The 25,452-nt window shown below is 44.3% G+C and overlaps 1 protein-coding gene across 3 annotated transcripts in view; it reads left to right on the plus strand.

Annotated features, from left to right (window-relative positions):
• Positions 1 to 25,452, plus strand: part of AFG1L (AFG1 like ATPase) — a 171,038-nt gene that overhangs the window by 121,607 nt on the left and 23,979 nt on the right. For all 3 annotated transcript variants that reach the window (XM_084774452.1, XM_084774451.1, XM_084774453.1), the window contains 2 exons: positions 15,334 to 15,404; positions 15,661 to 15,761. In XM_084774452.1, coding sequence (XP_084630578.1) covers positions 15,334 to 15,404; positions 15,661 to 15,761 — 172 coding nt within the window. The remainder of the gene's footprint in view (positions 1 to 15,333; positions 15,405 to 15,660; positions 15,762 to 25,452) is intronic.

A 25,452-nucleotide genomic window follows, 5' to 3' on the forward strand; every position in this document is an offset into this window, starting at 1 on the left:
AGTCAGCCTAAAGAAAGTTAGAGTAGGGTAAATGATTGTACCCATAATGACAACAATCCCCATACGAACCTTAATAATCCTTCCCTCGGTTACCCGCAATTCTCAGGGGCCTCTGTTAAATATAACACTCCTTGCCTCAACTGGCTTTCTAACGAGCCTATCTGGGTTGAACAGAGGTCTTTATCAAGGAAGAAACTTGAAGCCCTCGCTCAGCTATGAAAGAGCAGCGCAGCTTCTACTCCATCATATTCGCCCTCCCCGCAGCTCCTGGAAACCCCGTGCTTGCTGTCAACAAGAGCTCAGGGGGCTGGAGACTGCTACAAGAACAGCCAATAAAACCATTCGGATTTGGGGATTCCCCCAAAGGGGACTACCCCTTGTCTCTGTTGTTCCCACCAACGCCCCTCTCTTAGGAATAAACATTAAAGGCCGCTTTTTTTTCCCTGTCCTTCATCTTCAATACTGTGAATGCTTTGGATTTTCAGTATCCCAGCCCCATTAACAACTCTGAGCCAGCCTCACAGTATGAAGGGACAGTTCTTCCTCAGGGAATGAAAAACTGTCCCATTATTTGCCAAGAGACTGTTGCCACCACATTAAAACCTTACTTAGACAAAGGTCTCTATGTTTAGCATTATGTGGATGGTTGTCTGGTGTGGGGAGACTCTTCCACCTCCCCTTTGCAACTTACGGGTCAATTAATACCTTTTCTTTCCTCCCTCCTTATTTCACCCATCACATTCTTTGGATGGAAATTTCCCTCACTTCAATATTCCCACTTAAACCCACCTGTTCCTTCCCTCAAACTTTAACTCTTGCCTCCTTACAAAGGATTTTTTTTTTTTGACAGTATTTCTCTTTGTAGCCTTGGCTGTCCAGGACTCGCTCTGTAGACCAGGCTGGCCTTGAACTCACCAGAGACCTGCCTGCCTCTGCCTCCCTGAGTGCTGGGATTACAGGTGTGTGCTGCCATGCCTGGCTCCCTACAAGGCTTTTTTGGGAAACCCTAATTGGCTTCGACCATGGCTTTCCCTCCCCACAAGTACTCTACTACGTTTTTTTGATCGCCTAAAAAGGGATAAGAAATCCCGCCTCCCTGCAAGCACTGTCTTCTGCGGCAGTTGAGGCTTTCAATCCACCGATGCTCCCCTAAAAGACATGGCACTTGCTAGGTATGATCCAACAATGCTTGTATAGCTTCTTAGTTTTAGCTCTTCCTCTGCTCTCATGGGAGCATTTTTCCAGCTCCAGGGAGTGCTAGACTAGCTACACACCCCATTGGGTAGTGCTCCTAGAATTCTGAGGCAGGTATTACCCGCTGTTATGCTCAGAAATGGCAGGGACAGAGCTTTGGGAACCTTAAGAAGATAACTCAATAGCCTTGTCACCCCTTTTTCTCTCTGATATTCAATGGCTGTTCAGAAATCACTCATTTTGCCATTAACCTAATAGGATTCCTGGGACAAGTTGATAACCATTACCCTAATTAAAGGTGGGTTTCTGCCCTACCTCTGTTGAGATGGCTACTCCTTGTCCCTGGCTCTTTGCAAGGAAGCCCATCATCAGGGCCCCCTCCTTGGAGGGAAGAGGGAACCATGGTAGTAATATACAACTCCCCTGAGGACAACCCCCCCATTTTCGGTTCAAAGAATTGCCCCATGTTAGGCACCAGTTCCTGCTCCCCTCTTGGGGTATCCAGGGTCAGTGCACACTGAGCAGGACTGGAGGGAGGGAAGCTTAGCCAGAGTGGGTGGGTGCTACGCAGGATCTCGGTCAGTGGTGAGTACTCAGGGGAAACAGCCTTCTCAGGAGAGAGCTGCAGTGAGACAGCTCATTTAATTGGGGGGTGTGGGGGGGGGGGAACACAGGCTATTAAAACCTTTGAGTAGTGGGTAGAGGTTTTCAGGGTGAGTATGCATCATTGGCCAGGGCCAAGATGCTGAGGATACCTGGTTTGCATAAAGAGGAATTCCAGGTGCTGCTGGACATGACCTTATAAGGGAAAGGAAGTTTAACCTGTAACCTGGCCTCCAGGTTCCATGACCACCACAAGGGTGGCAGAGGCAGGAGATGTAAGGTTACATATGCTGGGACATGCAGGACCAGGGCAGGGAGGAAACATTGCTACTTCTGTTGGTCTCAAGATGAGATTTTTGGACACACCTCAACCTCACTCTTTCTTCCAGCTGGCTCCCCCAGTCCCATGGCTCCTCATCCCCACAAGAGCTGGGTCAGAAACAAAGGATTTTATTAGCCTGGTACAGAGAGCAGCCTGAGTATTATAATATGCCATTCCTTCCTTGTGCTGGGGGCCCCTGGGGGGTGGGAGGGCATTTTCCTGGGTCTCAGGATGATTTCAGAACAGGCCTTGAGTCCTGTGACATGGGAGGAGCCTGAGCTTGTTTGGAACCTGTCATTTTCATGTCTGCCTCCTGTCCCAAGGGTAACATCATCTCATCTCAGTGCAACTTTGGGGAGAGCCAAGGCCTTGCACGTCAGCTCAGTGTATAGGAGACAAAAGACCCACAGAAGGCTGGCTGTCTCAACAGGCCACTGACCAGAGCTGGGAACTTTTCTTTCACTTGGCTCCCAACTACCAGAGTCATGACCACTGCAACATCACTATCCAGCATTCACACGAAGCCGCTGTTAGTGGTCTAGTGTTGCATGACTGTCTTAGCTGCATGAGTGTGGGGATCATGGACCATCCTGAAAATGAAGAAAATATGACCTGGAATACTTTAGACATAACTTATTTTCACTTGACACATAACTTTCTCTCTCACACCCACACTCACACATACACACACACTCTCTCTCTCACACACACACACATGCATACACACATCCCTCCTTTGAATAGATTTCAAAAATAAGTTTCTTCTTCAGTGCTTTTTCAATTAAAGCTTCATCTCACAACCATTCTTGGCTTTCCTCTTCAGAAACATCTTTTCCAAGAAGAGAGCCATTTTGGTGACTGTGTCTTTGAATTATAGTTTTCAAGAAGCAACAATTAGTTGGCACAAAAAGCACCCCCACCCCCACCCCAGTGCTCAAAGACTGGAGCTCTGTTTAAGGGAAGAAAAAAAAAAGATCCAAAAACTAAGAATGACGCTTATGCCCACACACCCACAATTAAAGAGAGGAGGTGTCAGATCCCCTGTAACTGGAGGTACAGACGTTTGTGAGCCACCATGTGGGTGCTGGTTATTGAACCTTGGTCCTCTTGAAGAGCAGCCAGTGCTCTTAACCTCTAAGCCATCTCTCCAGCCCCTTATTTTAATTTTGATTATGACGTGTGTGTGTGTGTGTGTGTGTGTGTGTGTGTGTGTGTGTGTAGATGTGTGCCTATGAGTGTGGTGCCTGCAGAGGCCTCAGCATTGCAGATAGAGTTACAGGCAGTTGTACGCTGCCCACATGGGAGCTGGCGATCCATCTCGGATCCTCTGCAAGAGTAGTGTGTGCTCCTAACAACAGAACCATCTCTCCAGCCACTTTGCAAGGTTCTACTTCCTGCCTGCAAGGTTGCCCCTTCCTGATTTGGAAGGTGTCTGGGGCGCCTTGGGACCATTTCACCACACCCCACAATCACATTGCAGGTGCTTGCGTCCCAGAAAGTGGTAGCTGTAGGTGGGTCTCACCTTTCTTTGCCAGTTAGATAAGTCTATTTATTTTGGCTTTTAATCCCTTTCAACAGTGTTTTATAGTTTCCTGTATACAATATGATTTACAGTTCTTCCATTAAATTCATTTTTTGATAATTTATTCTTTTTAGACTCTATAAATGAATGAATTTCCTCCAGTTTCTTTCCTCCTCCTCCTCCTCCTCCTCCTCCTCCTCCTCCTCCTTCTTCTTCTTCTTCTTTTTTTGAGACAGAGTTTCTCTGTGTATCCATGGCTGTCCTAGACTCGCTTTTTAGACCAGGCTGGCCTCGAACTCGCAGCGACCCACCTGCCTCTGCCTCCCGAGTGCTGGAATTAAAGGAGTGCGCGACCACGCCTGGCCCTTCAGTTTCATTTTTAATGTCTTTATTACTACTATAAAATGCAACAGATTTTTGCTTAGCAGTCTTGCTGAACTGATCTGTTAGATTCTAGGAGTCCTGGAAATTTCTAAATACAAGATGATATTATCTACAAAAACAGTTCCCTTTGTCCTCTGCAAGCTGGGCATTTTTTAAAATTCAGTTTTCTTGTTCAGCTTTTCTTCCCAGAGCTGAGCTCTAGTACGGCATGAGAGACAAGGAGCCCTATCTTGTTTCCGGCCTTATAGAGGACAACTTCAGTTTTACCATTAATTACACCATTGTCTCCGGGTTTTCATAGATGTCTGTTACCAGTTAATAATATTCTTTTTCTTGGCTTGTTGAACATTTTTGTCATGCTAGATTTTGTGAAATGCATTTTCTGTTTTTACCAAGATAATTGTGTGATTCGGGGCCATTGTTATATTAACACACTTTATGTTACTAATTGATTTTTTTTAGATTTTACATTAGGCTTGCGTTTCTGGAATAAATATTGTCATGCTTGTCAGCTTTCCGTCCCTGAGCAGAACATCCGAGTTAAAACCCCGGAGCAGGAGGGGCTTCCTACTTCAGCCCCTGGTGTCATAGATTTGCATCCCCGTGCAGGTGGCGCCACTGCCTTAGGGCCTGTGCTGAGCCAGGCTGGACATCGTGGCTGGGAGTGCGCTGGGGCAAAGGCAGCTTTGGCTGGGAGTGCGCTGGGGCAAAGGCAGCTAGAAAGCGGAAAAGCGCAAGTAGGAGGACACAAGGTACCCGAGTCCTGAAGTCTCAGGCGAGGGCACCCCTCTTACCTAACTGCTTCCAATTAGTCCCACCCCCTAAAGTTCCCCCACCTCCCAATAGTGCTGCGAAATGGGAACCACACCTTTAACCTAAGTTTAACAGCAGAGAAAGAGGGGGTGTTTGGGGCTTGCGGGGAGGGCGGGCCCTTCAGCTCCAAACTTGTAGCGAGCACAGTGTACATCTTTTCTGTGCTTTGCTGGGTTAGGCTTGCCAATACTTTATTGGTGACTCTTATGTTTCTAGTTAGAAGAGATATCCGTGGTTAGTCATCCGTCTTTTAGTCTGGTTTTGATGGCAGGTAACGCCGCACCCTCCTTTTCTCCCAAAGCCCCACTTTTTGGGCCAGTGTCAGTGGTTGGTATCTTCCTAGGAATCTGTGCTTTTCATCTGGGTAGCTCATTTGTCCATTTGCAGCTGTAGGGCAGGTTCAGTGCCCCTCGTCCAAACTTCATAGATGTGATGCAGATTTTGGAGTTGTTTTTGTTGTTGTTGTTGTTGTTTTGTTTTGCTCTTGGAATGTTTGTGTAAAGTTTATGATTGAACACCCCCAAGCTGAAATCTAGACTTATAGATTAGAACTACTTACTTTATTATCTTAGAGTCCATCCGCTTTGATAGTGATGCCATTTCTCTCACTCCTGGTTTCTGGCTGATACTTTGTAAATGTTCGAGTTCATGTTACAGACGTGTAACCTTATGTTACTGGCTCATAGCCGTATGTTACAGGTGCATAGTTGTATGTTACAGGCACATAGCCATATGTTACAGACGCATAGCTGTATGTTACTGATGCATAGTCATATGTAACAGGCGCATAGCCATATGTTACAGGCACATAGCTGTCTGTATGTTACAGGCCCATAGCCGTATGTTACAGGCACATAGCTGTCTGTATGTTACAGGCGCATAGCCATATGTTACAGGCACATAGCCGTCTGTATGTTACAGGCGCATAGCCATATGTTACAGGCGCATAGCTGTATGTTACAGACGCATAGCTGTATGTTACAGGCGCATAGCTGTATGTTACAGACGCATAGCTGTATGTTACAGGCGCATAGCTGTCTGTATGTTACAGGCGCATAGCCATATGTTACAGGCACATAGCTGTCTGTATGTTACAGGCGCATAGCCATATGTTACAGGCACATAGCTGTATGTTACAGGCGCATAGCTGTATGTTACAGGCGCATAGCTGTATGTTACAGACGCATAGCTGTATGTTACAGGTGCATAGCTGTCTGTATGTTACAGGCACATAGCCATATGTTACAGGCACATAGCTGTCTGTATGTTACAGGCGCATAGCCGTATGTTACAGGCACATAGCTGTCTGTATGTTATGGGCGCATAGCCGTATGTTACAGGCACATAGCTGTCTGTATGTTACAGGCGCATAGCCGTATGTTACAGGCGCATAGCTGTATGTTACAGGCGCATAACTGTATGTTACAGGTGCATAGCCACATGTTACAGACACATAGTTGTATGTTCCAATAGCAGCTTCCTGGTTTATATCCTGAAGGGTATAATCACACAAAGTGTTTTCAAGTTTTTAACTGTTAAGACCACAGAAGTATTCTATTTGACATACTTTGGGTATACACTTAAGTAGTAATTAATCACACATTAACTCAAAGGCTACTGAGTGAGAAATTAATAGCAAGTGTGTGGAACTAGTTGAGATTTCAGCTAACAAACTGCTCAGCAAAGCAGTCCCTTGGACAGACTTCCCAGAGCAACCACATCCGTCTGCTCAGCACAAGTCTTTTCTTTCTCCTTTAAACTGCATGTGACAATGGCATCTCTCACCACAGGCCACTTGGGCTTGCTGTCACAGAATAAAACTGGCCCGTCTTAAGCACACTGACTGAAGTACCTAGTTGCAGATCATATGTGTAGGTGTACAATGGGTGAGCAAATAATGTTCGTGCAATTTTTCAGTTTTCTTAACATTATCTTCCCCTGCCCTGCTTTTAAGACAGGGTGTCCCTCAGCCAGGAGCTTACTCTGCAGCCCAGGCTGCCTTTGAACTTATGAAATCCTCCTGCTTCAGCCCCTTGTATCTTAGGATCCTCGGCATGAGATACCACGACCAGCTCTGGTTTCTCAGCATTCTTAACTGCTTGTTATTTCATCTTCAAGTAGATCATGCTTTGAACTGAAAGTCAGTCTGCAGTGTAAGAAACACTGATCTGGCAGAAATCCTGGGTCCTTAGTTACTTACTATGGACTTTTTTTTTTAAGGCTATTAAAACTCCCCTGCCTCTTTGCCTCATTATTCAACCTCTCCCTCATCTTCATTGATCTTAAAACCTTTTGTTCATCTTGCCTTTCTGAAATTATACAAAAAGAAACTTAAAAAAAAAGTATCAAGCTGTGGTTCCGCACGTTAAGCTACTGACTTCTTTTAGGGGAAATACAACACAGAAAGTCAGTCGGCATTTTATAGGGCGACGAGAGGGGCGAAGTTCTGCAATTTGAGAGGAGATCCCACTTTCTGCATTATGTACAGGTCAAGATTAATGGAACCAGGTAAATTATTCACCAGGTGATTGAGAAGGGTGGGAAAATAGAGACTGAAATGGATCTCTGAACAGTCAATTAAGCCTTTGCGTGATTGAGAAGATAAATAGTAGGATAAAAATCCATTTGAACAACCGATTCCGTTATGTAAAACACACCTTACAGGATTTGAAATGCAACCAAGTCTGTTTTCTATTAAGGCAAGTATAAACCAACTTAATTTTAGACCTGCCTCCAGTCCCAGATTATGTTTGGTGTGAGGACAAAGAGCCATACAGTATGAATGCACAAGGAATTAGGAGAGGGCGAGGACTCCCTGCCAGGAAAGTTTGGCAAAGAACCCCAAGAGGAAGGAGAAATTTCTCTGTCAAATCAGCTTTGGCTCTCTGGCATAGAGAGCACGGAGCGAGGGGGACTGAGGAAAGCCAGTCCTGCTCTACTTGTTGATACCTTAACAAGCTGTTGATTTTTGAAAGGGGACAAAGGAACAAAGTGTGGTTAGCATTCTGTCGCCCTGAGTCAGGCCTAATGAAGTGGGAGGTTCTTGAAAAAAATTAATTTCCATTTAAATTCATGCATGACCCTCTTCCAGAAACCTCCAAGTGTTTGGGAATTTTTGTGGAGAATTTCAAATGATCCAGCCATAATAAGCTCTTTTTCAACATGCTCTGTGTCTTTGGGGGCTAAGTTTCATGGAGAATGCCTGATTTCAGCCGTGAATTTTATTTTCAAAATTGGAACGACTGACGAGTTTCTTTTCTTACTGACTTGACGTGGAAAAGATAAACCAAGATTCTCATGCTTTCAAAGCACTCAGGCTTTTAATCCAGGTGCTCCACTCAGGGCTCCCGTGGGAGTGGGTGCCAGCTTTCCTGGCCGCTGAACAGTGATTGACTCCAGGGCTTTTCTGACTTAAAGACACAGTGGTACTGAGCAACAGAAAACAGAACGGTGCCCCCTGAGTACAGTTCCTGAGAGGAACAAAGGTGACAGGAGCAACGAAATGGGCGGCTTTCAGGGCATTGCAGAGCAGATGAAAAGGAGGCTGTGCTGTGCTCTGGAAAAGAGTGACTTTGCCTCAAATCAGAAGTGACCCTAACGCTCTTTCTGTGTCAACTCTTGATTAGCTGTGGAAGGACTTTCTTTTCTTGAATCTTAGCTACACAAAGGCTTAGTATGTAGCAGTGTCGTGCCATGAGCAATTACCCAGAGTCCAGCTGTCTCCAGGGAACTGAAGCAAGTCTGTTAAATTGTTGCAGAGCTAGAGCTCGAACTAGGGACCTGTGAGCACCCGGCAGCCACGCTACCACTAAGCCACGCCCATCCTTCCCGCTCATTTCCGTTTCCCTCAGGAGAGAAGGGGACGCTGCTCACAACACTGGATTCAATCCCCTTGTCTTCAGCTCATTTTGATGCTACTCCCTCGCCTTCAGGATATGACTTTTTATGATGAAAATGCAATGACATAAAACCGAGTGGGATAATTGTGTCATTGACATGTGGCACATATATTTTTGTGGCTCCAAGAGAAAACTCCAAATTAAGCTCATTTTGGGGGTGTATGGTTGGGCATGTGTAGGTGTGTGTGTGTATATATATATATATATTTTTTTTTTTGCACAGGTGGACATGCGCACATGTGTGCATACACATGAGGGCCAGAAGTCTATGTCAGACGTCTTCTTTGGCCTCTCTCTGTCTTATCTCTTTTTTCAGACAAGCCACTTACTGAGCATGGAGCTCACCAGTTCTGCTAGACTGGCTGGTTAGCAAGCCCCAGTGACCATTATGTCTTCACCTCCCCCGTGTTGGGGTTACAGATGTGTGCCACCCTGCTCATGTTTTTTGCATAGATGCTGAGTCATCTCTCCAGCCCCCAAAACCGCTTGATTAGTGCTTTCAGAGGCTGAGCTCTCTGTCGTGGAGATTGACCACAATCTTCTACTTTACATAACGTAACCATTCTTTTGTTTTAGGTCTTTAGGAAAAGGACACTGTGTAACATATATTTGTAAAAGTTTATTTAAAGCACTTATAAAGGCCTGGGAAAATGTCCCAGGGTTTAAGAACACTAGCTGTTCTTCCAGAGAATCATAGTTTGGCTCCCAGCCACCATATTGGATGGTACACAACAGCCTATAGCTCCACCTATAAAGGGTTCGACGCCCTCTTCTGGCCTTTGTGAGCATTTTCACAAATGTAGCATTCTATGTCCCCAACACACACACACACACACACACACACACACACACACACACACACATACCAATAAAAATAATAATAACAAATCTTTTAAAAAATTTTTTTATTTTTCTTTTTTACGTATACATTTATCTTATTACACATAAATACAATAAAGTACATACAGCAAGAAGAGCCAGGAAACAATAAGGAATTATAAAAATGTTACATTTATAATATTTTGGCTAGCTGAATTTGGCAACCTTGAAGAAAACATCTTTCCTATCTTGGTACGTCTAAATGTAAATCAATATCTATCATATCTCATCTCTATCAATCTAAAACACCTTAGACCTAGAAACATCTTAACCCCTAAATAACTAAGCTTAACTGTAAAACTGAGTTATCCGGTCTTAAGCTTCATCAGAGACTTGAGAAGGAATAAAAATTAATTATGTGAGTGTAGCAGAAGTGTAGGGTAGCAGCTTCCAAAGGGAAAAAATGACGGATACAGTTTGCTGCCTGAACAGTCACCCAAAATTCTCAATAACGTTGGAGCATCATCTTCAGCCTTCTGGCCCCAAATATCTGATAGATATATTTGTGAGATAGGAACTATCAAGGACTTGCTTGCCCTGTCTTAGCAGAGTTCGCCATCGACTCCACCTGCATCCAAGCTTGTCCATCTTTAGGCAGAATTCTGACTCTGGCCAAAACAAATCTTACCAAACCCCAAAGTAGCTAATCAAAACCACAGCAAATCCTGGTCTTTCATTAGGGCCGCATGGGTGTGGTTATATTTCTGAATAAGGAGTTTTAGTGAAAGGTGACATTATCCCTTAAATGGTTTCACTTGAGAGCTGTGACAACGCCATTGCTGCTCCTTGCCATGGCAAATGATATATTTTCTTTTTCTTTTTTTAAAATTTGAATGCATTTTCTCTGGCTGAAGCTTTTATAATAATGCTGTACACTTCAGATTTCCTGCTTAAAAGCAACCCAGGGTGAGGGCTAGAGAGATGACTCGGTGGTTCACTATATTGGCTGCCCTTCCAAAGGACCTGAGTTCAATTCCCAGCACCCACACGGCAGCTCACAACCATCTGTGACTCTACTTCCAGGGGACCTGTCACCGTCTTCTGGCCTTTGCAGGCACTATACACACGTGGTGCACAGGCATACATACAGGCAAAACGTCCATATACATAAAGTAAAAATAAATCTTAAAAACTAAAAAACAGTAGGGGAAATCTTAGAGTTTTGAAATATGCAAATTAACATATTATTTACATAAATAACCATGATATTTTATTAAGAAAATATTCCTGGGGCTGGAGAGATGGCTCAGAGGTTAAGAGCACTGTCTGTTCTTCCGAAGGTCCTGAGTTCAATTCCCAGCAGGCACATGGTGGCTCACAGCCATCTACAATCAGATCTGGTGCCCTCTTCTGGCAGGCAGGCGTACATATGAGCAGAATATGTATAAATAATAAATAAATATTTAAAAAAAGAAAATATTTCTGAAAAAAGAAAATATTTCTGGCTTAACTATTTCACTAATTTAATTACATATTACCTTATGTTCTATTCATACCTAAAAATAATTCGAAGCAACTTACACTGAAGTAATTTATAATGTAAGTTATTAGAAAAGTGGGTCACTGTGGGCGGGGGGATGGGGCATAGACTAACCAAGTTCAACCTCCAGCACTCTCTCTGTTGCGTGGTCATAGAGACCATAGCAAGCTAGCGCTAGGCTCCTAACACCTCAGAGAGGGATCCTGTCCCGACAGCGCTGACATCAGGAACAGATCCATCGTCCAGGCCACCCCTCAACATTGCTGTCAGCCCAGTCACTGAGCTACTTGGACATCGTCACCACATTGCTGTGACCAAATACCCCAAGAGAAACGATTGAAAGGGGAAATGACCTATTTTGTCCTGAAACGATTGAAAGGGGAAATGACCTATTTTGTCCTGTGGGTTTGGTCTGTCCACGGTTCTTGAGTCTGTTGTTTCTAGGCAGAACACCGAGGTGCTGGGAACCTGGATGGGAGCCTTACCTCCTGATGCACTTTCTCCCACCAAACCCACATCCTAACACGTCTCTTACTCCCTGTCATAGTTTGAATTCACTAATGCCTTAGTGCACCCATGAAGCCCATGCGCTCCTCAAATGCCCAGCATACCCCAGTAGTGAGCCCTGGAGGGCCATTTCCTGTTGCAACCCTAGTGTCATCTTCTTGCCTCAGCTTCCGGGGGCTGGGATTATAGGCATGCGCCACCACACTTGGCATGATTGGACAATGAGCTCCTTACCGACCAAGCTGTCTTTTTATGGAGCTTCTTAAAAGTCCTCTGGCAGTTGTTCTGTGGGATTTTTTTATATGGTTGATAAATTTTTATATGGTATGACATAAATACTGCCACGGTAGTCTGACTTTGGCCTTGCCATTTATATTTTCCGTCATACAGGAAGTTTATGTCCTTGCATATCCAGTTTAGATAAGTGACGTAGTTTTGAGTCTCTGATAGGACCTCCACCAAGAGGCAAGAGTGGTGCCAGGGAACTCACTGCTGCAGAGTGGCCCAGCGAAGGGCAGCTTTCTCTGTCCCACTGTCAACACACCGCAAAGTTTAGCATCGCTTAAGGCTTTTGTGGCAAGCGCAAGACATACTCAAAGCGGTTTAAATTTGATTTGGAAACATACCATAGGTAACTGAGCCTTTTAGACTAATATAATGGTTAATTATTTTTTTTTCTCTTTATTTTTCTAGTGCTCATCTTTTTAAAAGTTAATGCAGACTGGCAAGGTGGCTCAGTGGCTAAAGCGCTTGCTGTGCCTAGCTTTGATCCCCCAATTCCATGTAAAGGTGGAAGGAAAGAGCAGACCTACAGCGTTGTCCCTGGCCTCCACGTGTGCTCCACGCCCACATGTGCCTGCACATACACATCCTACAGACACACATGATAATGTACATAAAAATAACTGGGGTCTGCATAGATTGTGGGAAGATAAAGGTTTTCTGACCATCATTTGTTAAGGAATTTGAGAATTGTTCTTTCTTGGTTTTATGTCAATCTAGTTAAGTCTAAAAACATCAACCCATGGCATAGCCACCCACTCCACATGCCTTTAAGTCACTATAGAGATGAGGGCCCCGTGCTCTACAGCAGTGCAACGTACTCCTATGGCCAAGTGCATGTTAGCGCAGATGGGCAACAGTCACGTGCCACGCAGACTGCTTTTTTAGAAAACGCTTTTGCTTTGAGAGCCCTGAACACTAATACCTTTTCCTATTTTGGAACTTACAAGTATTTGTTTATGGGAGGGTGATAAAATTCTTATTAGACAGTGTTAAAGTAAAAATAATTTTGCGGTGGGTGTGGTGGCACAGGTCTATAATTTAGCACTCAGGAGATGGAGGCAGGAGGATTACAAGTTATAGGCCAGCCTAGGCTACATGGCAGAACCCTTTAAAACCCAAATAAAATGCAACATGAAATGCTAATCTTGTTATGAAGGAGAAGTTGGCTCTGTGTGTGTGTGTATGTGTGTGTGGGGGGGTGTGAGAGAGAAAGGGGGGGCAATTGAACCCAGGGTCTTGCTCTGCTGGGCAGGTACTACCCTAATTCTGCTTGCTCCACTCTGTATGCCTTTGCAAGTATACTATTAGGACCAGCAAGATGGATAAAAGTGGGTAAAAGTATTCACTACAAAAGCCTGGTGTCCTGAGTTCAATTCCTAGCCCCTGACTCCCCGGGGCTGTCCACAAACACACTGTGGCATATCATGCCCCCCCAATATACACTGGTAATAATACGTAAAATAAAATAAGTTTTACATGGATCATTAACCAGGCACTGTGGAAGCAGAAGCAGGAGGAATACAAATTCAAGGTCAGCCTGGGTTATGTACTGTGATTTTTTTTTTTAAGTCAGGGATGGGGAGATGGCTCAGCTGGTAGACTGTTTGCCATAAGGAAGGAGGCCTGAGGTTGGATTCCCAGCACCCACATGAAAGCCAGGTGCGGAGTCACACTCACCCAGTGCCAATGCTGGAGGCTGGGCTGGGGCTGGGCTGGGAGGCAAGGGGGTAAGCTCAGAGACAGGCAGCCCTGGGGTTCATAGCCAACTGGGGACACCTGCGGAAGACACCTGATGTCAAACTGGCTTCCATGCACTGCATGCCTGTGCGCGCATGCACACACACATACACACACACACACACACACACACACACACACACACACACATGCACGCATCCAGTTCTTAAAAAGATTGGTGTGGGTGTATACTTCCACTGTGTGGTAGAAATTTTTCTAAATGAATGACATCGATGCAGTTGATGTGACTTTTGACATTTACATTGACTTTGTAGTTTGTTGATGCATTTAAATTTGCTTTGCGGGGCTGGCAAAAGCACTGCTAAGTCTGATCACCTGAGTTGAACCACAGAACCCACACAGTAGGAGAAAACCAGCTCCCACAAGTTTTTCTGTGGCCTCCACATACAATGCAAGTATGATAATTTTTTAAAAAAAGTTTGGGTGATTATCTCTTTAAATCATTCTTTCTGTACTGTCATTTAGTTATATTAATGTGGCTTATTTAAAGGTCTTAGTGGGCTTCGTGAAAGTCAAATAGCATTCTCTGTGGAGTCAACCATGGCCAATGATAGTTTTGAGACCCACACACAGGTGGGGCCCCCTCAGGTGACTATGCTGCTGCATTTTATGTTGTTGCATTTGCTACAGGTGGGGAACTCTGCAGTTATGCTAAATGCCAGCAACCTGCTAAGAAGGATTTTGTTTAGTTTAAACTTAATGACTAATTGTCAATAATACAGTATTCAAGCAGGCGTCAGCTACTTCCACAATTAGTCAAGATTGCTTTGTGTCAAAATCAACCATATTGGCAGGTCACCTCGTGTAAGTTTGTATGAAGGACTGGAGGAACTTTGATTTTCACTCAGAGGTTTTTTTTTCCTAAGGCCTTTCTTCTACTAGTTATCTTCTTCTATTGACTGTTAATTTATCAACCCTTCTTTAAAAAAAAAAGTGAGAAGAAAAGAGGCCACAGCACTATCACATTTCTATATGTGAGCTCCTTAAACCATATGGTGATGTCTAATTAGAATACAAAAGATTGTGCGCTAGAGCTCACTCCATAGCTGCTGCGGTTGACAGCATCACAGAAGGACGGGGCTAGGGGGTGGGGATTTCCAACAAGGACACTTTTGAGAGAAACTGGGGTTGTCTGTACGTCTTCAGATGTATGGGAGTGTGACAACATTTCCGATGTGCAGATCAAGTTGGTAGTCGTCGAAGCCAGTAATTTAATTCTGAGTGCTCGGTCCTCTCAGTCAGTGGCTTTGACTCGGTTTTTCCTGCCCTAAAAACACCCTCAATATTTAATTTCACGTGTACCCTCTCAGTGGGGATTTCAAAGGATGCTTGCTGGATGCTTGACTGCCTTGCCTATTTGCTCTTGTTTTGCATGCAAGAGAGAGCCAGAAGCTTTCTTCTCATTGTGTACACATAGTATTAATGGATTTACTCTGCCTGGATCGTCTCATTACTGGAAACATCTAGAAGCTCAGAAGTCTTTCAATGTATGCAAATAAGGCAGGGTCGTCTACCTGAGAGTTAATATTCTCTGCTTTTAAGTGTATTCTAAATCTAATGTTTGTATTTAGACCACAACAGCCTGTTCTCCCTCTTCATGGGCAAAAAGCTAAGCAGGCTCAGGCAGCTGTTTGATGTTGGCTTCAAGTGTTATTAATTTCATATTCTATTATTCTTTTCACTGTAGCACAAGTGAGGCTGATGTGGAGGCTGTCATGGATAAGTTGTTTGATGAGCTGGCTCAGAAACAAAATGATTGTACGTAAGTTAATTTCTCTTGAAAGAGAATACATTTAGAACACAATGCCCAATCTCCACTGACCAATTAATAAGTTCCATTGCTGTATATGGGTTGATGCCACGTTCAAGTGGCAGTCATTGTATCAGCATTTTGTCTAATTTATGTGTTGAATCATGTGCTATTATTCATCAAGCTATGCATTTCCTATCTGTAAGAGATGAATTTTATAGTAATTATCCAGACAAGATTGAGTCTTTGTTCATGTTCCCATAGTAACTAGACCAAGGATTCTAAAAGTGCAAGGCAGAGAGCTGCGGCTGAATAAAGCCTGTGGAACCGTTGCCGACTGCACATTTGAAGAGCTGTGTGAGAGAGTAAGTATCCAGGCCTGGCCAGACTCATTGGCCTTTTCACATGGTAAAATACTTCATGTTTTCCCCTCAGCCAGTTTCAGATTCTAAAATGCTATTCACAGAGTCAGAACCGAGGTGAAAGTCTCAAAAAGGGAAATTTTCATCGATTTGCCAAGCAATTTTTCGAGGTGCTGGCACAAAAAAAAAATCTGCTCTTTGAAGGGCTTTCAAGAGAAATTAAAAATGCAGAGGCAACTGTCAACTGTTGCTGGAAGCAGAAGCAAAATCAGTGTCATGGCTCTTTTGTAAAAGCCGTATGCGAGGGAAGTAAGAAAAATTGAGGTAGGACTGGCAGGAAGGCGCAGAGGGTAAGGACACTTGCAGCCAAGCCTGACCACCTGAGTTCGATTCCCCAGTCCCTTATGGTGGAAGAAAAGAAAAGTGCATGTATGCGTGGGATAAATGGATAAGTGGAATAAAATACTTTTACAAGGAGGAAATAAATGAGGTGAGATTAGTGTGCGGAGAAAGGAAGAGAAGCGGGCTTAGGAGCATCTGAGGAGACGCTGCATACAGAACCACCATCCTTCACAGTCACTGTTCGCTGCTGTGGCGCCTGAGCTGTTTGGGCCTGGTGAAAGAACTTCAATTTCTAAACCATGACATTCGTATTATACTTTAGATAATATATCTCCCAGGTGAAATGTGGGCATCCCTCTCCCGTATTTTAGAACGTCTTTGACTGCAGATCCACTCACTATACATATGACTCTGTCTTTTCAAAGTTCCGGGCTTCTCGGTGCTCAGTGGAATATTTAGTGTCGTTTATCCAGTGTAAGTCTTGAGAAAGTCGAGTAACTTTACAGAGAGTTCCTCAGACGAGCATTATCCTTGGTCTCTGCTTCCTCACCTTCAGCTAACTAAGGAAGAGCTGCTTTGAGGCAAAGGGAAGAACATTTTCATTTATATGAGCATGTGTCTTAAAAGCCATTGACTTACTCCAGGCAAGAGTTCGTCACCTTTGAACCAGAGATGTGTCCAACCTGCAGTTGCTTAGCACTTTAGAAGGGATACGGTTAGGATTAATTAAACGCTTCTGTGGCCGATATGATTCCTCCTGCTTCTGCCAGCGCATCCGTCTTAAGGCCCTGATTCCCCCCTGTATTTGCAGGGAGAAAAATCTACTCAGCCTTGCACTAAGTTCTACTGTCTTTGCTAAAAACAGACTCTATGTTTCCATTTATTTTATGCATAACTGTCTTTGCATAGTTGTAGAGCAATGACCGTGTCCGTCCTTCACCTATGACTTGGTCGTTCAGTTGCACGGGATTGCTTTCTATAGAGCATTCCAGGATTTCATGTAGTTCTTGGTATCTTTCTAATGCATGAGCGTTACGGTTGTTTTTTGTTCGAAGTTCCTGTGACGTCATCACCCCTATCTCGGTTTCCCTTCCTCTAGTCACTAGCCCCTTCGTTCGCCAGTTGCTATGCCTGGGTAGGTTTGCCACTTATGCCATGGTAACTGAGATATTTTCTGCATCGGACAAACCCTGAACGACAGACAAGACGGTGGCTGAGGGTAGTGGTTAGTTCCCCAGTGCCGAGCTCTCGGCGGAGGATGTCTGAGGAAGGGCTACATTTTCAAGTGGCCAGTTCCTCGCTACTATTTTCTTATGATGGTGATTTTGCATTTCTTTGCAGCCTTATAATTGTGGCAATTCAGAGCCTGAATAGTCGCATGAAGAGGCTCCTTGAAATCATTCAACTTCAGATTTAGTCTAAAACTCTTAATTAGTTCTGATGATCTTATGAGCCAGACTACATAGCTGCCAAATGATACTCAATAAAGAGAAAAACAGTGCACCCACCCCAGGTATTGGAGTAAACATCTGGGGGTTGGGTTCCAGCTTTGGGTTATATAACCCAGTTTCTGGAAGGCCCGAGACCCACTCAGCTGCCTCTACTGGCATCATCACAAGAAAACCATCCTGCAAGGAGCAAACCATTGACACTCTGTAACAATGAATGTTGAGCCGTGGGCAAGAGTAATATTTTTGTAGACTTTTAGGTGGGTAGTGATTCGTCTATCAGCATTAGAAGGTGATAGGTAGGCGTTTTTATTGTCCCATTTTAGAGATGGAGACGTGAAGGCATGTAGAAGTTAAGTAACTTCCCTCAGGTCACACAGCTAGTGACTGTCAAAGGGGGACTTGAACTCCTCACTCACGCTGAGTCCTTTGCCTCGATGTTCTGCCTGGGAGTGTCTGGGCAGATTCTGCCTCAGTCCATTAATAGAATTCAAAATCAGCCACAAAGTCCACTCAGATTCTTTGCACATCTCCACGTCTGAGGTGAGCTTTGAGATGTTGAGAGAGCATGAAGCTAGCTGGGGAAGCAGACGGCTTCAGTCATGAGAGGCCCTTTGTACAAATATTGCTGCCTTCGGTCCCTGCTATAATATGAAAGGTGATAGGAAATGCCCTCTTAGGGGCCTGTGGAGGGCAGGGCAGGGTGTGTCTGGTGGACTTGTTGCTGCCGTTCCCTTCCTATGAGCTGCCCCGGAGAAAAGGGAAGCCAGAGATGTTCTGTGCTTCCTGGACACAGGTGACTTAGCACAGTGATTTGTGCAGGGTCCCCGTGAGTCCCCAGCAGTCCTGAGCACCCCATTCTTCATCTGTGTAAACACTAGGACACTCTGCTCTTCTCACTGGGGTGAGATTTCCAGTAATGGTGCTATAGAAGTGACAGGTAAGACCTGCTGAAGACAGAAGACAGTGGCCCGAGGCCAGGCTGTGTCCTCCATGGCTGGGCGCTGGCCGAGGGGGAACAGCAGTAAAAACCAAGCAGAGTGCGCTCCATGTAAGCTGAGTCTCCACAGGGCAGGAAAAATGATTGATTTTGTTAACTTTCAACTTTGAGAACATGTACTGTTAAAATTTTTTTTGGTGTGTGAGGAAATGACAGGTAGACCTTATGAGACTCTCCTGACACCAAATATCATGGCTGCCTTGAGGAAAACCTCCTGAGTTTTTTTTCCCCCTCAAGGATTACCAGTTCTTGCATAGAAGACTGACTGACAGAATGTGGTTATTCAACTTGGCAGACATTTTCTCACAGTGTTTGACAGACATTTCTTGGAAAGGAGTGGAGGCTGTCATTTCAAGTAAAACAATGAACAATATTTGTTACCAGTGAGACAATTTGAGCAAATGAGTAAAAGTTAAAATTTTGGCGCGTGTCTCTGTCATCACGATTCACCAGCTCACCAGTTTTTTAACATTTTTTTTTTCTGGTGAGATTGATAGTGATATCAACAAAAACAGAATTTCAGGATTCTGGGGAGGGGAGGTGGGACTCAAACAGCATCTCTCTGTGACTTGGCTGGCCTTGAACTCCTTGTCCTCCTGTTCAGCCTTCTGCCGTCTGGGATCACAGGCGTTAGCCACCACGTCTGGCAAAATGTTTTAGTAACTGTGTAATTAAACATTTCAACATTTGGATGGTCTAGTTTATTGAAACAACATTTCCCAATAACCAGTGCATAGTGCTGTAAAATTACACATGGCAGAAGGAAAATGCAGAAAGATTAACAGAAAAGAGTGATTGAAAAAGTATAAGTTGGTATGGTAGCATGTGCCTGCAGTGCATTTGGAAGGCTGGATCAAGAGAACTGGGAGTCTGGGGCTAGCCTGGGCTACATAGTGGACTCTTCCTCAGAAAGCTGGGGACAGGGGTGCCCATGATGGCTCAACAGGTGGCCACCAGCCTTGTGGCCTGATTTCATGTCATAGTGGGAAGAGAGAACCAACCCCAGCAAGCTGTCCTCTGACCTCCACACATAGGTGTGACACATATAAAATAAATGTAACTTTAAAACACACACACATAGCCAGGCATGGTGGCGCACGCCTTTAATCCTAGCACTTGGGAGGCAGAGGCAGGCGGATCGCTGTGAGTTTGAGGCCAGCCTGGTCTACAAAGTGAGTCCAGGGCTACACAGAGAAACCCTGTCTCAAAACACCAAAAAAATAAAAAATAAAAATAAAAACACATACATGCAAACACACATATGCACATGCATGCACACACCAGAAATGTTTCGGATTCTGCTGTGCAGCTAATATTTTAAAGACTACCTCTTGTCAACTTCTGTAAACAGTTTAAATAGACATAATTTTTAGATCAGTTTAGGTTTCTAGAAAAAAAAAATGAGAGGAAGCCCACACCTGTAATCTCATGCTGAGGAGGCTGCGGTGGGAGGATCTTTGTGAGTTTGAGGTCAGTTTAGACTACTCAGTCAGTTCTAGGTCAGCCCGGGCTGCAGTGAGCTATTGTCACAGAAAGCTGAAAAAGGAAAAGAAAGAAAGAGGAGGAAGATAGAAAAAGGAAAACAGAACAGAATATAGAGTGTTTACATCCGCTCCCAAATCCAGTTTCTTTTATTATTAGCTCTTCTATTAATATGTTTGCTACATTTAATCAAGAAATCTTGGATACATTGTTTTATTTTATTATCATTTTGCCAATAGCTTGCATTGAACCCCTGAGCTGTGATACAGTGTTCCGTTTCTACTCCACGCACACCTCCTTATGTGGCCTAATGTCCTTTCCTGTTCTAGGATGCCACTGACATGAGGCTATCGTCGTCCTAGTTCTCAATGTCACACTTTCTGAGACTTTCCTCATTTTTGATGCTCTTGACAGTTTTGAGGAGTCCTGGGCGGGCATTTGATAGACAATGCTATTTTTCTCATGATTACACGAGACTGATGGGCTAAGTGGTGCTCCCATCTCATCACACCAAGGGTCTGTACTGTCACCACGGCTCGTCAAGTCTCCTGCATGGTGCTGCTCGGATTTTCCACACGACGGTTATCCTTTCCCCATTCCTTAGTGGTCCCTCTTCGGTAGGAAGTCCTTGTTGCATTTACAGCATCAAAGGATAATCTTATAATTATCTGGAAAGGCTATTAAAAATGCCATCCAACCACTGACCCATACAACCAACTTTCCCTAAATCCTTCAGCCAGAATGACTCACTTGCAATGGGTCGAATGAAGGGACAAATGAGAACCCAGCCATTTTCTATTAAGCCAAACACTAAAGAGATTTTTTTTTTCAAATATGAAACAATGTCACCTTTATCATGAAATTACTTTTATTTGGGAAAATATAACTAGTTTTTAAATGTTACGAGTTTAATGTAATGGTTTGTTATCATTGTGGATTCAAATGGATTTATACAATTTTAATTTTCCTCGGTTTAAATTTCTAACATTAATAGCAAAGGTTAGGCAGGGGAACCCATGTGAACGAGGGCTCCTGGGATTCCTTGATTTTTGTTTGTTTGTTTGTTTGTTTGTTTTGGGTTGTTGTTGTTTTGTTTTACGAGACAGGGTTTCTCTGTGTAGCCTTGGCTGTCCTGGACTCGATTTGTAGACCAGGCTGGCCTTGAACTCACAGTGATCTGCCTGCCTCTGCCTCCCAAGGGCTGGGATTAAAGGCATGCGCTACCACACCCAGCTGTTTTTTTTGTTTGTTTGTTTGTTTTGTTTGTTTGCTTGTTTTTTTGTTTTGTTTTGTTTGTTTTTGAGACAGGGTTTCTCTGTGTGGCCTTGGCTGTTCTGGACTCACTGTGTAGACTAGGCTGGCCTCGAACTCAGAAAGATCCGCCTGCCTCTGCCTCTGCTTCCCAGAGTGCTGGGATTACAGGCGTGCACCACTGTGCCCTGCTTTCTTGTTTCCTAAGAGAACAGAGGGCCTGGAACCACAGCACCCAGGATCCACTTGCTTTACAGTTAAACTTTTGTGACCCCGAAATGAAGGAATCATTTTCAGAGAAAGCAAGCCAAGGCTGATTTCTAAAGGCTTAATGAGTAAACTGGCTGTTCTTGAATTTTCCTTTTGAGAAATGTAATTTTTACACCTGCAGAAAATTGGTTGCTCAACTAGTAACTGTGCACACAGGTAACTGTTTGCAGGAACACCTCATCATTTGTGGTTTAAGGATGACAGGTGGCCAGATGTGTCTGCAGAAAGTCTGGGCAGAAAAATGCATCAGCCGAGGCAATAAGCATGGCCGCCTGTGGGTACTCAGGCTCACTTTCCTGTTCTCTCTCCCTCTCTTCCGCTCACTCGCTTTTCTGTCAGAATCAGATTCGTGGACAGGCCTCCATCTGTCTGTTAGTCTCAATTAAATCATATTAGCTTATGTATTGTTAAACTACCAGTCTTACCCGATCTGGAGAATTCTTGATGGAGCCCTCCCTCCACTCCAGGCTTTATTTGGTTTTATTCCCAATGAAACCACTGGCTGGGAACCGCTCCTGGTTTCTGTCCTGTCTTGGCACTCTCTCAGGAAGCGCTGAGGGATGAATAGCTTTTCTCTGGGCTATTTGCCTAAGGCTGCTGCCTGTAGTCTTGGGATGCCCCCGTTGTAATTAGCGTCAGGGTAGGGGCATTAATCAGCAGGCTGAGGCGGTCCAGGCATCTCTGTGGCCTTTACTCTTCTCAGCATCAGGACCATCCAGGAGGAATTCCTTGTTTCTTACCAGTGCTGACTCCTGACAAAGCCATGTTCTAAATACAGCAGCTAGCCGACCTACTAAGGCCAAGGCAACAGGTCAGCCCAAGGTGACATCACAAAGACCCTAGGGGGGTTGGTCTGGCTGTCGTGGGAATAGGGGCCCAGTGCTGTGTGTTGCTCGTCTCTCCTCTGTAAAGAGGGGTGGTTGTGGCGTTAGAAGGCACCTTTTCTGTCTCTCACTTGTTTGCCAGTGTACTCCTTCCACAGCTGTGGGCTCCACGCGTCCCCCAGCGTCACTTTGGGGTGCACTTTGACCTGCAGAAAGGGAAGGAGGCCATGTTGAGTTAGGTATAAATGCCACCATGTGGGTTCTTAGAATGGAAAGGGTTATAGAACGAATGTATCCTCATAACTGGCGTGGATCGTAGTTTGATTTAAAAGGCAAAATGCACACAAATAACTTAGTACCTCAGTTTATTTTCAGTATGAAACTGTGGGCATAAAGGAGAAAATAATTCTCTGTAAGGTTTTTTTTCATAATTGTTGACTAATTTATGTTTTCAAAGAAAATCTCTCTGTATATTAGGTTATGGCTGGATGGCATTTTCTATATATTTTACTATTTTATTTTATTTTTATTTTTTTGGTTTTTCGAGACAGGGTCTCTCTGTGTTAGCTTTGGCTGGCCTCGAACTCACAGCAATCTGCCTGCCTCTGCCCCCCGAGTGCTGGGATTAAGGATAAAGTAAAAAAAGACTTTTAGAGATATGATCATGGAAGAGCGACTGGATTAGAAAGTTGAAAACCTTTTGGACATAGAGTCACAGTGCTCGTGTCCACGATGAAAGGGGACACAGGGAAGAATCAGAAGGAAGGAAGAAAATCACGTTCCCACATCCTGGGAACATTTCTGTTGGAAGCACATTCTTAGGCAGGGCGCTTTGACCCTGCATGTTTCCGAACTTGATCAAGAACAGCTTCTTTGTGGCTGTTGTTTATGGCTGTAGCCTTAAATATTTTATTCATTTATTTTATGTGTTTGAGTGTTTTGCCTACATGAACATACCCAACACCCCTGGAAGTTAGAGGAGGGTTTCAGATCTCCCGGAGTTGGAGTTAACAGAGGGTTGTGGCCCATATGTGGATGCTGGGAACCAACCCAGGTCCTCTGTAAGAGCAGCCAGTGCTCTAAGCCCCAGAGCCGCCTCTCCAGCCACTCTATAGACTGTAAACTCTGCAAGCCATGGTCTCCTCAAACTCAGCTGCTAGTGCTTCTTTGAGAGAGAGAAACCTGTTTCCCTTCCTAGCAGGATCCTTAATGTTAAGCTATTTGTGACTAGTTTAAAAGCTGATCCGGTTTCTATAGGGTGAGAACTCCTCGTGGCTGTCAGGGAGAAGGAAGTGTGCCGAGCAGCATACTTTCAAAGTGTTCCTTGTCTTGGGGATAAAATTATTCTGTGGGTCTAGTGTAGTAGCAGATATAGGTCCTCGTATTTTATCAATTTTTGAATTTATTTCACTTTAAAATGTTTATTACCATAGAGAACATGACTTGAGATGCTCATTTACTATTTAGTATATTGCCAATTAGATTACTCATTAAGGCATATGTCATTAGATGTTTTGTTATCTTGATATACATGTTATGGGAAAAGCTTAGAAATTGTTAAATGTATTATTTTGCTTCCTAAAATAGCAGTGAAGATATTGAACCAAATAGAAGACTCTGAGGGGGATAAATTAACTATAATATAGGAACTACAAGATTGTCGCATGTTTTAGGGCTATATATTACTTAATTCACATATTAATGTTAATCAAGAAATATGTCTAAGGGCTAGAGAGATGGTTCATCAGTTAAGAGCACTTTTTGCTCTTGCAGAGGACCTGGGTTGGATTCCCAGCACCCACACGGCTCCTCACAAATCTCTGTAATCCCAGCTCTAGCAGATTGGATGTCTTTTCCTGGCTTCTGTGGGCACCAGGCATACACAATAGATACACATGCAGAAAAACCACTCACACCCACAAAATAAAAATAACCTTTTTTTTTTTTTTTTTTTTTTTTTTTAAGGAAACACAGCTACGGGCCGGTGGGATGGCTTAGTTGGTAAAAGCACTTGCCGTGCGACCTTGAAAACCTGGTTCCATCTTTGAAACCCATGATGGAAGGAGAGAACCAGCTTCTAAACCGCGTCTTCTGGCCTCCACACACTTGCCATAGCATGCCCACACTCGGCACATGTGTGCCCACACTCAAACATACGCCACAAACCCACACCACAGTAATAATTAAAGTTTCTGAAAGGAACTATATGAAAGGTTTCCACCTCAAGATTATCATATTGTTCCAAGGGTCAGCATGTGCTGCTTCCTTAGGGCTTTCGTGTCCGTGTGCATTTGCTATGAGAAACATAAAAAGAAATATCGGGAAGTTTTTCTTTCAGGGCCAGTGAACTGGCTCGGTGGTTGCAGCTCTTTCTGCCAAGCCTCGGGGTCTGAGTTCAGTTCTTGGGACCCACACGCTAGCAGGAGACAACTGCCTCCCCCAGATTGCAGTCACCCACCGTGCCTGGCTCTTACAGTCTTTCTACCTCCCTTCCTCATCCATCCCTGAGCCCAGGAGTTTTAGGAGGGTCTGTGCAGTCCCCCCAAAAGGCTGCAGCTTCCACCAGCACCACGTTCCAGGAGGCTAAGGAGCAGGACTGCCTCCTAGGAGGGTCATTGTTTGGCCCTTCGCTCAATCTCTATTCGATCTTTATCCCTGCGTACCTTGTTGGCAGGGTAAATTTTGGGTCATGGGTTTTGTGGGTGGGTTGGTGTCTCACTCTTTCCACTGAAAGTCCTGCCTGGGTATAGGAGGTGGCCGCTCCAGTCTCCATGTCCCCCACTGCTAGGAGTCTCAGCCAGAGTCACCCCCATATCCTCCCAGGAGCCAGAAAATCCCTCACTAAGCTGGAGCTGTGAGGTCAAAGCAGCATCCTGCAACTTAGCATCACTGAAAATCTCTCCAGCCAGAAAAAGTTTCGAGTGTTAGAGGCTGGGTGGGGTAAGGCTGTCCAGGATTTCCTTGAGTGCTTATCTTTTGATAAAATTTGGGCTGCAGATAATTCAAGGTTGAAGACGGCGTGGATAATTCCCTCCATGGTTATTCATGGTTTGAAGGATTTGGCCCTTTGTGTACTC

Source organism: Acomys minous (genome assembly GCF_964271855.1).
Source record: "Acomys minous genome assembly, chromosome: 3".
NCBI lineage: Eukaryota > Metazoa > Chordata > Mammalia > Rodentia > Muridae > Acomys > Acomys minous.